The 12,320-nt window shown below is 51.0% G+C and overlaps 1 protein-coding gene and 1 long non-coding RNA gene across 5 annotated transcripts in view; one reads left to right on the top strand and one right to left on the bottom strand.

The window, feature by feature from the left end:
• SOGA1 (suppressor of glucose, autophagy associated 1) overlaps positions 1 to 9,541 on the top strand; it is an 89,123-nt gene extending 79,582 nt beyond the window's left edge. Inside the window, exons 15-16 of one of the 4 annotated variants that reach the window (XR_001891901.3) lie at positions 331 to 558; positions 6,120 to 9,541. Coding sequence is in view for 2 of the 4 variants with exons in the window: in XM_003904782.5 (XP_003904831.4) it covers positions 331 to 483 (153 nt within the window). In the remaining 2 variants the exon portion in view is untranslated. Of the gene's footprint in view, positions 1 to 330 lie in introns of all 4 variants that reach the window. The other 3 variants (XR_001891900.3, XM_021921079.2, XM_003904782.5) reach the window with 3 other exon arrangements.
• Positions 9,542 to 9,864: 323 nt separating this feature from the next.
• LOC116270804 lies at positions 9,865 to 12,160 on the bottom strand. Its single transcript, XR_004179062.1, has 2 exons — positions 11,817 to 12,160; positions 9,865 to 10,181 (listed from the first exon to the last, which is right to left on the bottom strand). It is a non-coding gene; the product is annotated as an uncharacterized LOC116270804 (long non-coding RNA).
• Between the last annotated feature and the right edge of the window lie 160 nt (positions 12,161 to 12,320).

Here is a 12,320-nt window from a genome sequence, read left to right as displayed (position 1 = left end):
AGACATACCTAGTGACAGAAAAGTGTTCATGTTTTACAGTTGCAAAATAAGTTGTCATTTTGGTAAACGTATGTTGAGAATCTCTTTGGTGTACAGGACCATGGACAGTGTCCACTGTCCTCTCTGTATAGCCTAGAATATATTCCAATGAATATCCATTACTGCTCTAATGGGAGAAGAACAATAGAAAGAAAAAATTGGTCCAGTGAGGAGCTTCAGCCCTTGGGAACTGGTTTATGGCTGAGTCTCAGTTCCTTGCCTGGCTCATCACCCAGCGCACGGTGGCCCATATCTCCTGGCTCCTCTTGACTTCCTGCCTCCCTCTTCTAGGATGCTGTTTGTGACTGTAGCACCCAGTCTCTCACCTCCTGCTTCGCCCGTTCGTCCCGCTCTGCCATCCGCCACTCTCCTTCCAAGTGCAGGCTGCACCCTTCAGAGTCCAGCTGGGGTGGGGAGGAGAGGGCACTCCCCCCCAGCGAGTGACCGAGCAGCCAAATTCCCCGCCTCAACCAGCCAAGCCCCTGGATAGCAGAAGGGAACCAGCGGAGACGAGACGAGGTGAGGCGAGGGGCTGTGTCCTCAGCATTGCCTGGCCCTGGAGGGACAGCAGCGATGCCACTGCCAGAATGCAGCTTTCACATCAAGGTAAAGCCGGGTCTCCTGCTGGCCCCTGGGTGGTTAGCTCCGACTTCCCAGGGGAAGGCAGTGAGTGGGAGAGAGACCAAAACTGGGCTTCCCAAGCATCCACTGAGAGATCCGTCAAGAGCCGATCCCTGGGTTCTAAGAGAGAGCCTTGCCTGGTTCTGCCCATGCCTCCCTCTTGGAAGAGCCCAAGAAGGATACATGTCTGGCCATGCCTTTGGGGAAAAGGAGTCAGAGAGATGTTTCCTGCTGACCATCCACCCCTTCATTCAGGAGGAGACACTGCTGAGAAGAACAGGCTTTGCTCTAGGGCTCCATGTTGGGTTCCTGGTGGAGCACTGCTGGGCATCATCACCATCACCTCCTTCTCTCCACCACCTCCTCCTCCCAGGCCCACTGCTCTAGATTGCTGGGACACTAGGGGGCATGATAGGGCAGTAGCCAGGGCCAAGTATCTGCTTGGAGTCCTGGAGCCCTGGATCTCCCTGCCCATAGCCTGGATGCAGCAAGAGCTGGGAGGCAAAGTGGAAATCTGCAGGGCTCAGGGTTGGGGAGTGATTGCAATTGCCTTCCTTGCCAAAGTGACTTGGGACCCCAGTGTTCCCAGCAGACCCTTTGAGGATAGAAATAGGTAGAGTCAGTCTCAAGACCTGGTGCATAGATAAATGCCTGAATACACTGCCTTGATCTCGATCTCAGAGGCCTCTCCCTGGCACCCTAAGAAGGGGGAGGCACTACATCTCCACTGTGTTTACATCCTGCAGCTGGTAGGGGGGCAAAGATATTCCCAGTAAGAGACTCTTGGTTGGCCAGGTCAGGCCCAGGAGAACACCGAGAGGCCAGAGCCCAGGACACAGCAATAGACTGGGGCCTGGAAACACATATCTTGCCTAGATAGTTTATTTGAATTTTTCATACTATAAATATTTAAGGTGATTTACTTTATTTTAATAATTTAATTTACCCCAAAGTCCTTAAGGTAATTTATTGGAGGTTGAAACATGCATTCTTGCCACTGGGACAACATGGGGCTTCTAATGGCATGGATAGCCACGGGGTCCCCCGGGTGGACAAGGCAGCTTGGCAGCCAGGTTTGGAGACCTGGTCTCCTGGTCAGTTTTGGAGGGCCCCTCAACAGAGCTGGAGCCCTGTACCCCAACACTGCTGGCCATGTGGCCTCAGAACACTACTTATTACTCAATGCCTGGTACTTGGCCAACCCCAGCTGTCAGTCTGTAAATACTCACTGACAAGGTGGAGGGCTGAACAGCCATCACCACTCCCCAGACATTCTCCTTGTCTGTCTCATTTCCCTCCCTCCCTCTGACACCTTTCTTCATGAGTTGAATGTGGATTACTAAGGCTCTATCAAGAGCGTGGAGATCCTTCCAAGTTTCCCAAATGAGAACTCGCAGGAAAACAGGACTGAACTTTGATAATGTTGTTTATCGCAGCTTTGCACATAAACCTGAGTGTCTCCCAGCCTGCCTCGGTTCTCACCAGCCTGCCAGCCTTTTCACCAGCCTCTCTCCTTAGCCTTATGGCCTTTCACGGCTCTTCTCCCTGCCCCAGCTCTGCTGCCTGCCCTTTCTCACGTCCTTCGTGAGCTGCCTGAGCTATTGGTTGGATTTCAACGTGGCTCATTGCAGCATGTGGGGGAGTGCCTCCCATGGCCTCCCCTTGGTGCCGGTGAACCCCTTTTGGTTGCACACATGCTCCCCCGACACACATAGACATGCAGCCTTCCTGTAACTGACTGGGGACCCAGAGTGGAAACACCAGGATGGATCAGCTTGTCTGGAGAATTGCCCATCAGGAAGACCAAAAGCCAGTAGCTTTGCTGATTTGCCCCCAGGATTCTGGAGGCGCCCATGCACTCCCACCTCCACCTGCCAGTTCCCAGACCCATCCATTCGGGATCACCTGGACCAGTTACCCCAAGTCCTGCATCTCCCTTCCCTGCAGGCTGAACACCAGGGTCATGCCAGTCCTGCCAGCCACTTCCTCCATGCCCCAGTGACTTGTGTGGGCAGAGCAGGCAGCCAGTGGAGCTGTGGGCCAGTTCCACTCTGGGATGCTGCTGCTCTCACCCATGAGGTCAGGGGGGCCCGCCAAGGTTATCTCCAGGTGAGGGGATTCACATCAGGCCACATGTCACCAGAGGCCTTCTGCCACCTCCCAGAGCGACAGAGAGCCAGGGAGGCTGCGTACCCAGCCTCGGGGAGAAATCCCCGTGGGACATGAGCCCCAAGACCTACGGACCACTCAGCCTTACCATCATACTATCCAAGATTGTCCTTGCCATCTTCGTTGTCTCAGCCAGACCTTGGTTTTCCGTAAAGCCCCCGTTTCTACTTCCTGCATGCCACTGTGCAAGGCCACTCATCACTGTTCCTGCAGAAGCCTCCGGACGTGGGGCTGGATGGGGTTGAAAACGTTACATGTAAATATTGGTTTGGTTCGGTTTTTAGCATTTTACTTGGTAACTGGTTGTGTTTTCTTTTTTGGGGTGGGGGGATTGGTTTGTAAAAACTCTCTACTCTTTTGGAATGTAATTTCTAAGTTTGTTTCTTTCTTCAAATGCCTTTTAAGTCTTGGTAACATTCCCAAAGCAGAAAACTGCCTGACCAGCAGTGGGGATTCCCTGGAGAATCGGGGTCCCAAGAAGGAATGCTACCCTTCTCGCACCCTTCCTCCCCCTCCTCCTGCCTCTCTGCCTTTCACTGCTAGCCCCTTCCTTCTCCTCCTTTATCCTTCTTTCTCCTTTCCCCATCTCCACTCTCTCTTCAACCAAAGTCCCAAGGAACCCTCGGGTCCCAATCCCCCATAGACCACTTGGCTTGGGTCCATGGGGTTGGCACCAGTTGGTTGGGGGAAATGGGGCACCAGTTGGCATGATTGGCCCTAAACTGGGAAACCTCATGTTTCATATGTCTGACCTCTTTCCAGAGCCAAATCAGCCCCTTTCGGAATGATGACTTCATTGGAATGCAAATCAAGTCATTTCGGTGCATCAGTGGCTCTTATACCTGCATGCACGAGACATCAGAATCCAATTCCCTGACCCTGTGCCAGCCCTTTCCCCCAGTTTATTTCCCACCAAAGGCTGACCTTAAGAGGTCTTGCTTTCTATGAACTCAAGATGGAGCCCACCTGTAGGCATCCCCAGGGCCACTGTTCTACAAGTTGGCTTCCGATGTGACAAGGCCAAAGGCTCAAAGACCTGACCCTCTTACACCCTGTGCTGACATGGTTCCATCACGTCCACCCACATGCACTTTTATGGTTTCATCACCCAGCCTCTTCTCCTGTGGCCCACCCAGCGTCCAGGCTCTTTCTCCCTCTCCCCTCCTATCTAGAATGTCCCCTGCTTCTAGCCTCACCAGACCCCCCAAGCTCCCACTACTTCTTCCTTAATAATAGTAATAATAATTGTCATCATCATCCCCTACACATCCCACCTAAAGCACTTTACTATTTAGAAAACGTGTCCCCTGGCTGGGCACGGTGGCTCACTCCTGTAATCCCAGCTCTTTGGGAGACTGAAGTAGGCGGATCACTTGAGGTCAGGAGTTCAAGGCCAGCCTGGCCAACGTGTTGAAACCCTGTCTCTACTAAAAATACAAAAAATGAGCTGAGTGTGGTGGTGCACACCTGTAATCCCAGTTACTTGGGAGGCTGAGGTGGGAGAATCGCTTGAGTCCAGGAGACAGAGGTTGTGGGAGCAGAGATCGTGCCACTGCACTCTAGCCTAGACGACAGAGTGAGACCCTGTCTCAAAAAAGAAATCGTTTCCCACCCCACATCTCCTTCAGACCTCTCAGGGACAACTCGTGGAGGCAGCCTTGGTAGGACATGGGTTAGTGCACCCATTTTGCAGATGAGGAAACTGAGGCACAGTTCTCATCCCAGAGCACAAGAAGTCACACTGAGTTTAGATGAGAACTTGAGTCAACTCTGTCCTGTTTGCTGTGCAAATCCACTGCCCTACTGGGCGCTTTTTGTGGGTCCAGAATACCCAGAATATGCTGCTGGCCAACCCAGGCATAAAACAAGTCCATTCCAGATCACTGAGCCTGTGTATGCCAGAGGGTGATCTGAGGTCCCCATTCAGCAGAATTCTCTGAGGGCATGTTCAGAATGCAGATTCCTGGACCCCACCTTGAATCTGCATGCTTAACAAACTCTCCTGGGGTTGGGGGGTGGGCGCAGCGGTCACACCTGTAATCCCAGCACTTTCGGAGGCCGAGGCGGGTGATCACTTGAGCTCAGGAGTTTGAGACCAGCCTGGCCAACCTGGTGAAACCCAGTCTCTACTAAAACTACAAAAATTAGCCAAGTGTGGTAGCACATGCCTGTAATCCCAGCTATTCAGGAGACTGAGGCAGGAGAATCACTCGAACCCCGGGGGGAGCAGAGGTTACAGTGAGCCGAGATTGTGCCAATGCATTCTAGCCTGGGCAACAGAACGAGTCTTGTCTCAAAAAACAAAACAAAACAAAAACCGCCCTCCCAGGGGGATCCTGGGCACTATTGGCCACACCATTGGTGTTCTTGGCCCTGATCATTAGGCTATCTTTCTTTTTTAAGTTTTTTTAAATTTAGTTTTTATTTTATTTATTTATTTATTATTTATTATTACTATTATTATTATTTTAGAGACAGGGGGTCTCCCTATGTTGCCCAGGCTGGTTTCAAACTCCTGGGCTCAAGTGATCTGCCCTTCTTAGCCTCCCAAAGTGCTGGGGTTCCAGGCATCAGCCACCGTGCCAGGCCATCTTCCTTTTTCTTTTTTTTTTTGAGACAGAGTCTTGCTCTGTCGCTCAGGCTGGAGTACAGTGGCACCATCTCGGCTCACTGCAGCCTCCACCTCCCTGGTTCAAGCAATTCTCCTGCCTCAGCCTCCCAAGTAACTGGTATTACAGGTGCGTGCCACCATGCCTGACTAATTTTTGTACTTTTAGTAGAGACAGGGTTTCACCATGTTGGCCAGGCTGGTCTTGAACTCCTGACCTCAGGTGATCCACTCACCTTGGCCTCCCAAAGTACTGGGATTACAGGCATGAGCCACCACGTCCAGCCTTATCTTTCTTTTAACCAAGAAACATGATGCCGTATCTTAAAAAGAGCACTAAGCCCTGAGCAGGGACTTAAGGGATCGAGTCCCCAACCAAACTGATTTTATTACTCAAAAAGGATTTTCAAAAAGGATCGGAGGCTATTTACAATGTTAGTCAGAGGGGTTCAATAAAATAAAAATAGGAAGTAAAAAAAAAGACAAATTATTATCTAAATCTAACTGGTGTAATTCCCATAATCATGCAATTAAATTTTACTCTTGAGTTTCCTGGCAGCCATGGTAAAAAGAGAAACACATCAGGATTTATAATTTTCATCATCCAATTATGGGAAGCAAGCATGTTTGCCCCAGGAGATGAACTCTTCTACTAATTTATAGCATGTATCCTTTCATCTAGGGCCACTGAGCCAGTTGGTGAGTCAACGGGTGAACCTAAGATGCAACGATGTTTTCCAGGTGACTATTTAAAAAGTAAAAAATCCACCGACGTGAATGACCTTGGCAAGATCATGTGGCTAGTCTATACCTCAGTTTCCCCGTCTATAAAGTGAGGATAACGTCCCACCCCATGTAACTGTGGTGAGGACCAACTGCAACACTGTGCCTGCGAGTCCCCTTGGAAAAGTGTAAGGTTCTACACAAATGGAGAGTGGTCTGACCACACTCAGTGTCCCCAGCCCAGCCTTTCAGTGCCCTGGCCCTGGGATGGGGGACGATACCCTCCTTACCCCATTCACTAGTCTTCATGAATAGCAAGGAGGCCATAACATAATTTGGTCTAAACCCCTTCCTTTTTAAAAAAATTATGGCAAAATATGCATAACATTAAATTTTCCATTTTAAAGATTTCTAAGTGGCTTGAAGTACATTCACAACGTGTAACCGCCACCTCCAGAACTTTTTCATCACCCCAAACTGAAACTCTGTACCCACTAAACAATAACTCCCCATTCCCCCTGTCCCCAGCCCCTGGTAACCTCTATTCTACTTTTTTTTTTTTCCTCTGTGGATTAGCCTATTCTAGGTATCTCTTTTAAGTAGAATCATACAGTATTTGTCCTTTTGTGTCCAGCGCCCTCATTTTTTGAGATAAGGAATCAGGTCCAGAGAAGGCAGTGGCTCACCCAAGGTCACACAGCAAACCACAGGCAGAGCCAAGACCAGAACCCAGGTTTCCTGACTCCCAACAGGTCTTGCATCCCCAGTAGTGAATGAGACACTGCTTCGACTTTCTGTAATCTTGGTTTAGCCCCTTCCTCTCTCTGGGCTCAGTCTGTTTCCTACCACTCACCCATTCTTTCTTTATCATCTCCCTCCAAAGTCTCTTGTCCTCCTGCCTCCTTTTCTCCTTGGCTGGTTCCTACCAGCAGATGGAGTGGCCCTGGCCCATGCCAGATTTTCTTCTTCTGGGTCTGGGGCTCACTGTAGAATTCAGCCCTCAGTCCTCCCAGGATGTTCTTCCCAGCACTGCTCCCTCCTGCGGATTTTCCTGTAACCTCAGTAACTCGCTTCCCATCCCCCTGCTTCCTACCAGGGAAGCCTTCCTGTCGCGTCTGTGGTTTCCCAGCTCTGATATTTGCTCTCAAATGTGGTGGTGTCCTGGTTCTGTGTTTATTTATTTTGTGTTTTCTCACACCAAAAAAAAAAAAAAAAAAAAAAAGCCTCTTCCTCCAATGCATCAGGAGGCACCAGCCCTGCCAGGCCTTCTCATTGGGCTCACCCCTCCCCAGCAACCCCTGAGTCCCACCCTTGAGCCATGCTGTCTTCTCTGTAAGCAGCCTGCCAGCAGCAGCCCCAGCACTTTGCAGTGGGCGTGTGTGTGGTGGTGGGTGGGGGGCTTGGATCCCTCCTTTTTCCTCCTCTGCCCTGCCCAGTCCCAGATGGCCTTGGTTGTAAAGCAGGTGCTGCTGACAGGTTCTTCTCTCCCTGTCCCTGGTCATCGATCCATCTCTTTGTCCATTCAGTATCCAACCATCCTCTCCATTCTCCTCTGGACCTCACCACTCTCAGAGCTGCTTGTCCTGGCAGAATCTACAGTTCACCCCGACTCTACCCCTTACCCCTCCCAACCCAACAGTATTTGCAGTTTGCAAAATCCACAGACCCAAGGTCCTAAGGGGAGTGAGGACATGATGCTGGGCCCATGTCTCCTGCTCAGGGCTTCTCTCCACCGCCAGCCCTGCCGCTCCTTCCTCACCCTCCTTGGAGCCTCCTCTGCTGCTTGTCTATCCCAATGGCCCTGCTCCCCTCCTTTCTTGCCCTTCACCAGCTTTCTGGACACCATGCCCTGAGGAAGGGACCTTTAGTTTTCTCTAAACATCTTTGAAGGGCTGAAGCAGTCAGGGCCAGCTGCCTTGTCACTCTTTATTTGGAAGCTACTCAAACCATTCCCAAGAAGAGGGGCCTCAGCTGGCAATCTGGAAACCTGGCCCAGGTCTGGGCAGGTGTCTTCACTTCTCCTACCCTCCCAGTCTTGTGATCCTGTGATGAGCACCAGGATGGTCCTGTGGGCCCTAGAGCACCCCTCCTGCTGTAGGGTCTTGCAGCCCATCCATTCTCTCCTGGGCCCTGGTATCCTGGCTCCTCTCAGCTCTGCCGCTGATCTCTGTGCCTTAGTTTACTTCTCTGCATGGGGGACTCACCCCAAGACCATTTCCAGCAGCTTCCCAGGTGATGTCATGCCCCAAGGCTGGGCTTTGCCAGCTGTGACCCAGCTCCTTAGTGCTGCCCAGGAGGCACCAGGTTGCTGAGAATGAGGTGACTGAGGGCACCATTCTCAGCCAGTGGTTCTTGTATTGCATTCCAGCAGCAGGGATATCACCTGGGAACTTGATAGAAGTGCAAATTATTGGCCCCACCCAAGACTCACTGAATTAGAGCTTATGGAGTGGGGCCTTACAAGCTGGGATTTTAAGGAGCCCTCCAGATGATTCTGACATGCATAAGAATATGCCAACTGCTGATCTGGGCTAGCCATTAGTATAGCCTGGGGAGGGACTGGGACTGGCTAGGCCAAGAACAGGTGGAAAACACCAGCCTCATCTGGACTCCTGAGATTGGGAATCACCGCCAACAAAAACCAACCCTATAGTCGCTCCTCTCGGAAGAGGAAGAGAAGTTGGAGGGCCTGGAGAAAGCATACATCGTTTCTTTCCCTGCTTCTGCACTTGTCTCGGTTTTACAAAAGGCTGTGTGGATGGTGCCAGCCAGGGAGGGTGTGGGAGTCCTGGGGAGGCAGGAGGCAGAAGACCCTGACTGTTTATCCCTTGGGAACCTCACCATAGGCCAGATAGCCCCTCTTCAAATGGAAAGAAATCTTAACTCCACAAGGAAAGAATCCGAAATCCCCAGTTCCTCCTCCTCCCAACCCCAGGGATACCTTGTAGACAGTGCCAAAAAACAGCTCCAACCCCCAGCAGCTGGGAAGAGAGCCAGAAGCTGCCCTTCCTCCTCATCCTGGCCCCTCCCCAGCCCCCGCCAATACTGTGAACCCCCTTCCCACTCAGCCTGGTTTCCTGGTGAGGGTCCTGCAGTCGTGGGCCCTGGGGGACCCCCAGGGCAAGGCCCATGGGAGGGAAGGGACCAAGGGCATCCTTGGGCCAACTGTCCACCTCTCTTGTCCACTGTTCTCTCCTTTCCACTTCTGTCTTCAAAAGGCTCCTTCCCAGGATGGATCGGGTGCTAGGACAACTGCAGTCCAATCCACCAGCTCTCCCTGCCCCTGTGTCTTATTTCAGACATGAGAATAACTGTACAGTGTAAACTTATAAAGCGTTTTTAATGGTTGTAGATTGGAAATAAAGTATGTCATATGAACAGTTGCCGTGGACTTGGCCTGCTCTCTGATTTTTCTAATGAGGTGGGTGGGGGCCCCAGCAGATTTGAAACCGAACTTTTCCCCACTCCCAGCTGCCTGGGAAGTGGGGAGCCCAGGGAGTGCCACAGTCAGCTGGCTGCTTTGAAGTCACGTGGGAGGGGCCGCCAGGTGTTCTGGCTGCTGCCTGCTGATACTTCAGCGTTTCCCACACAGTGTGATGTGAACACTGAGAAACAAATGCAGTCTTCAAAAAGAAGAAAAATAGAATTGAACCACAAAGGACTTTAACAATTTTATGCAAAAAAAAGATACTTTTAGATGTGTGTCAATTGTCTATTGAAATGTAATTAATTATTCCGAAACATTTCTTATACCCCACAGATGCTATGGGTCAGGAATTTGGGAGCTGGGTAGTTCTGATTCAAGGTCTCAGGAGGTTGCAGTCAGTTGTCAGTCAGGCTACAGTCATTTGAATGCCTGATGGACTGATGGAAGATCCATTTGCAAAGTAGCTACTTCTCATGGCTGGCAAGACAGTGCTGGCTGTTTGCAGGAGGCCTCAGTTCCTCACCATGTGGACCTCTGTAGGACTGCTTGCGTGCCTTCACAACATGGCGGCTAGCTTCCCCCACAGCATGTCATCTGTGAGAGAGCAGGGAGGAAGTCATGATGTCTTTTATAGCTAACCCTTGAAAGTCACAGACTAGGCCGGGCGCAGTGGCTCACGCCTGTAATCCCAGCACTTTGGGAGGCCGAGGCGGGCGGATCACCTGAGGTCGGGAGTTCGAGACCAGCCTGACTGACATGGAGAAACCCCGTCTCTACTAAAAATACAAAATTAGCTGGCTGTGGTGGTGCATGCCTATAATCCCAGCTACTTGGGAGGCTGAGGCAGGATAATCTCTTGAACCCGGGAGGCAGAGGTTGCTATGAACCAAGATCGCACCATTGTACTCTAGCCTGGGCAACAAGAGCAAAACTCCATCTCAAAAAAAAAAAAAAAGTCACAGACTATAATGTCTGCAGTATCTAATTGGTTATATAGACCAGCATTCTTCAGCATGGGAGGGGACTACACAATGGCATGAACACCAGGAAGCAGGGATCATTGGGGGCCATCTTAGAAGCTGGCTACATGATACTTTCATGTATCTCTTTTATGAGGGGCTAATAACAGCCAGGCATGTGCTGGGTATTGAGGATACAATGAGTGGGCCTGGAAGATGTGAAATCAAATGTCAATGGCAGGGGGAGCCCAGGGTGCTCAGCCAGCCCAGAGGAAACAAGAAAGGCTTCACAGAGGAAAGGACATCTGAATGACACCTAAAATTGAGATGTTGACCAGATGAAGGCCATGGTGGTGTGTTGTAGGCAGGAGACTGAGGGGAAGTGGTTCCAGGGAGAGGGAATAGCATGTGTGAAAGCCTCGTAGAAAGAGAGCAGAGCAGAACTGGGGAACTGAAAGAAGAGGCTGGGTCAGATCACACAGTGCCTTTTTTCTTTTTCCTTATTTTTTTTGAGCTGGAGTCTTGCTCTGTTGCCCAGACTGGAGTACAGTGGCATGATCTCAGCTCACTGCAACCCCGGCCTCCCAGGTTCAAGTGATTCCCCTACTTCGGCCTCTCAAGTAATGGGGATTACGGTGCATACCACCACGCCCAGCTAATTTTTGTGTTTTTAGTAGAGATGGGGTTTTGCTATGTTGGCCAGGCTGCTCTCTAACTCCTGATCTCAAGTGATCTGCAGGCCTTGGCCTCCCAAACTGCTGGGATTAGAGGCGTCAGCCACCACACCCAGCCTAATGACACAGTGCCTTATAGGAGAAAACAAAAAAAAAATGTGTGCCTGCTGTGGACAGGAGGGAGCCATGCAACAACTCAAAGCAGGGAAATGATGTAGAAGATGTATTGGGTCTGGATTCCATGAAATCATTTTCTCACGGTACCCCAGGATGGCCAGCGCTAGCTGGGAAGGAACACTGAGTTCTCTTCCTGGGACATTGACAGAGAGTTGTTTAAGAGGCAGGCAAACATAAAAGGAACTGGGTACCTCTCAACCCCAGAAAGTGATATTCAGGGAGCCAAGGGCAAATCTCTGCTTTCAGAATGGCTGCTGCAGCCAGCAGGCTGGAACCACAGGGTGGAAATTTCAGGCAGGCAGATTTTTGTCTCCCACCAGGAAACTTTTCCAAGGACCACAACTGCTATGGAAGGATGACCACAGTCAGCTCCAGTTGCCTCTCTCCAACCCCTCTTTTGGACTTCGTGGGCTACTTACAATTCAATATTTGGAAGTTTCCTTGTGAAAGAAAGGACTGTGCACATCCAAGGGGACATTTTGGTTGCATCATGCTGAGTGCTGAGGAAGCAGCCCGCTCTCTGGAGCCTCCTAGGCCAGCATGGGATAGTGGAGCAGGCACAGGTTGGGCTCCTGGGAGCACAGAAAGGACAGCTGGTTTTCAGCCTAAGGCCAGAAAGAAGGCTTGGAGAGAAATCAATCATTCCTTAGCTGAGGCTTAAAATTGGAGGATGTGGCCGGGCGCGGTGGCTCATGCCTGTAATCCCAGCACTTTGGGAGGCCGAGGTGGGTGGATCACGTGAGGTCAGGAGTTTGCGACCAGCCTGGCCAACATGGCAAAACCCCGTTTCTACTAAAAATACAAAAATTAGCCAGGCATGGTGGTGGGCGCCTGTAATCCCAGCTACTCGGGAGGCTGAGGCGAGAGAATCGCTTGAACCCGAACCCGGGAGGTGGAGGTTGCAGGGAGCCAAGATCGCGCCA

Source organism: Papio anubis, chromosome 16 (assembly GCF_008728515.1).
Source record: "Papio anubis isolate 15944 chromosome 16, Panubis1.0, whole genome shotgun sequence".
NCBI lineage: Eukaryota > Metazoa > Chordata > Mammalia > Primates > Cercopithecidae > Papio > Papio anubis.
The sequence above is the reverse complement of the archived record's forward strand: the minus strand, read 5'-3'. Positions and strand labels throughout refer to the sequence as shown.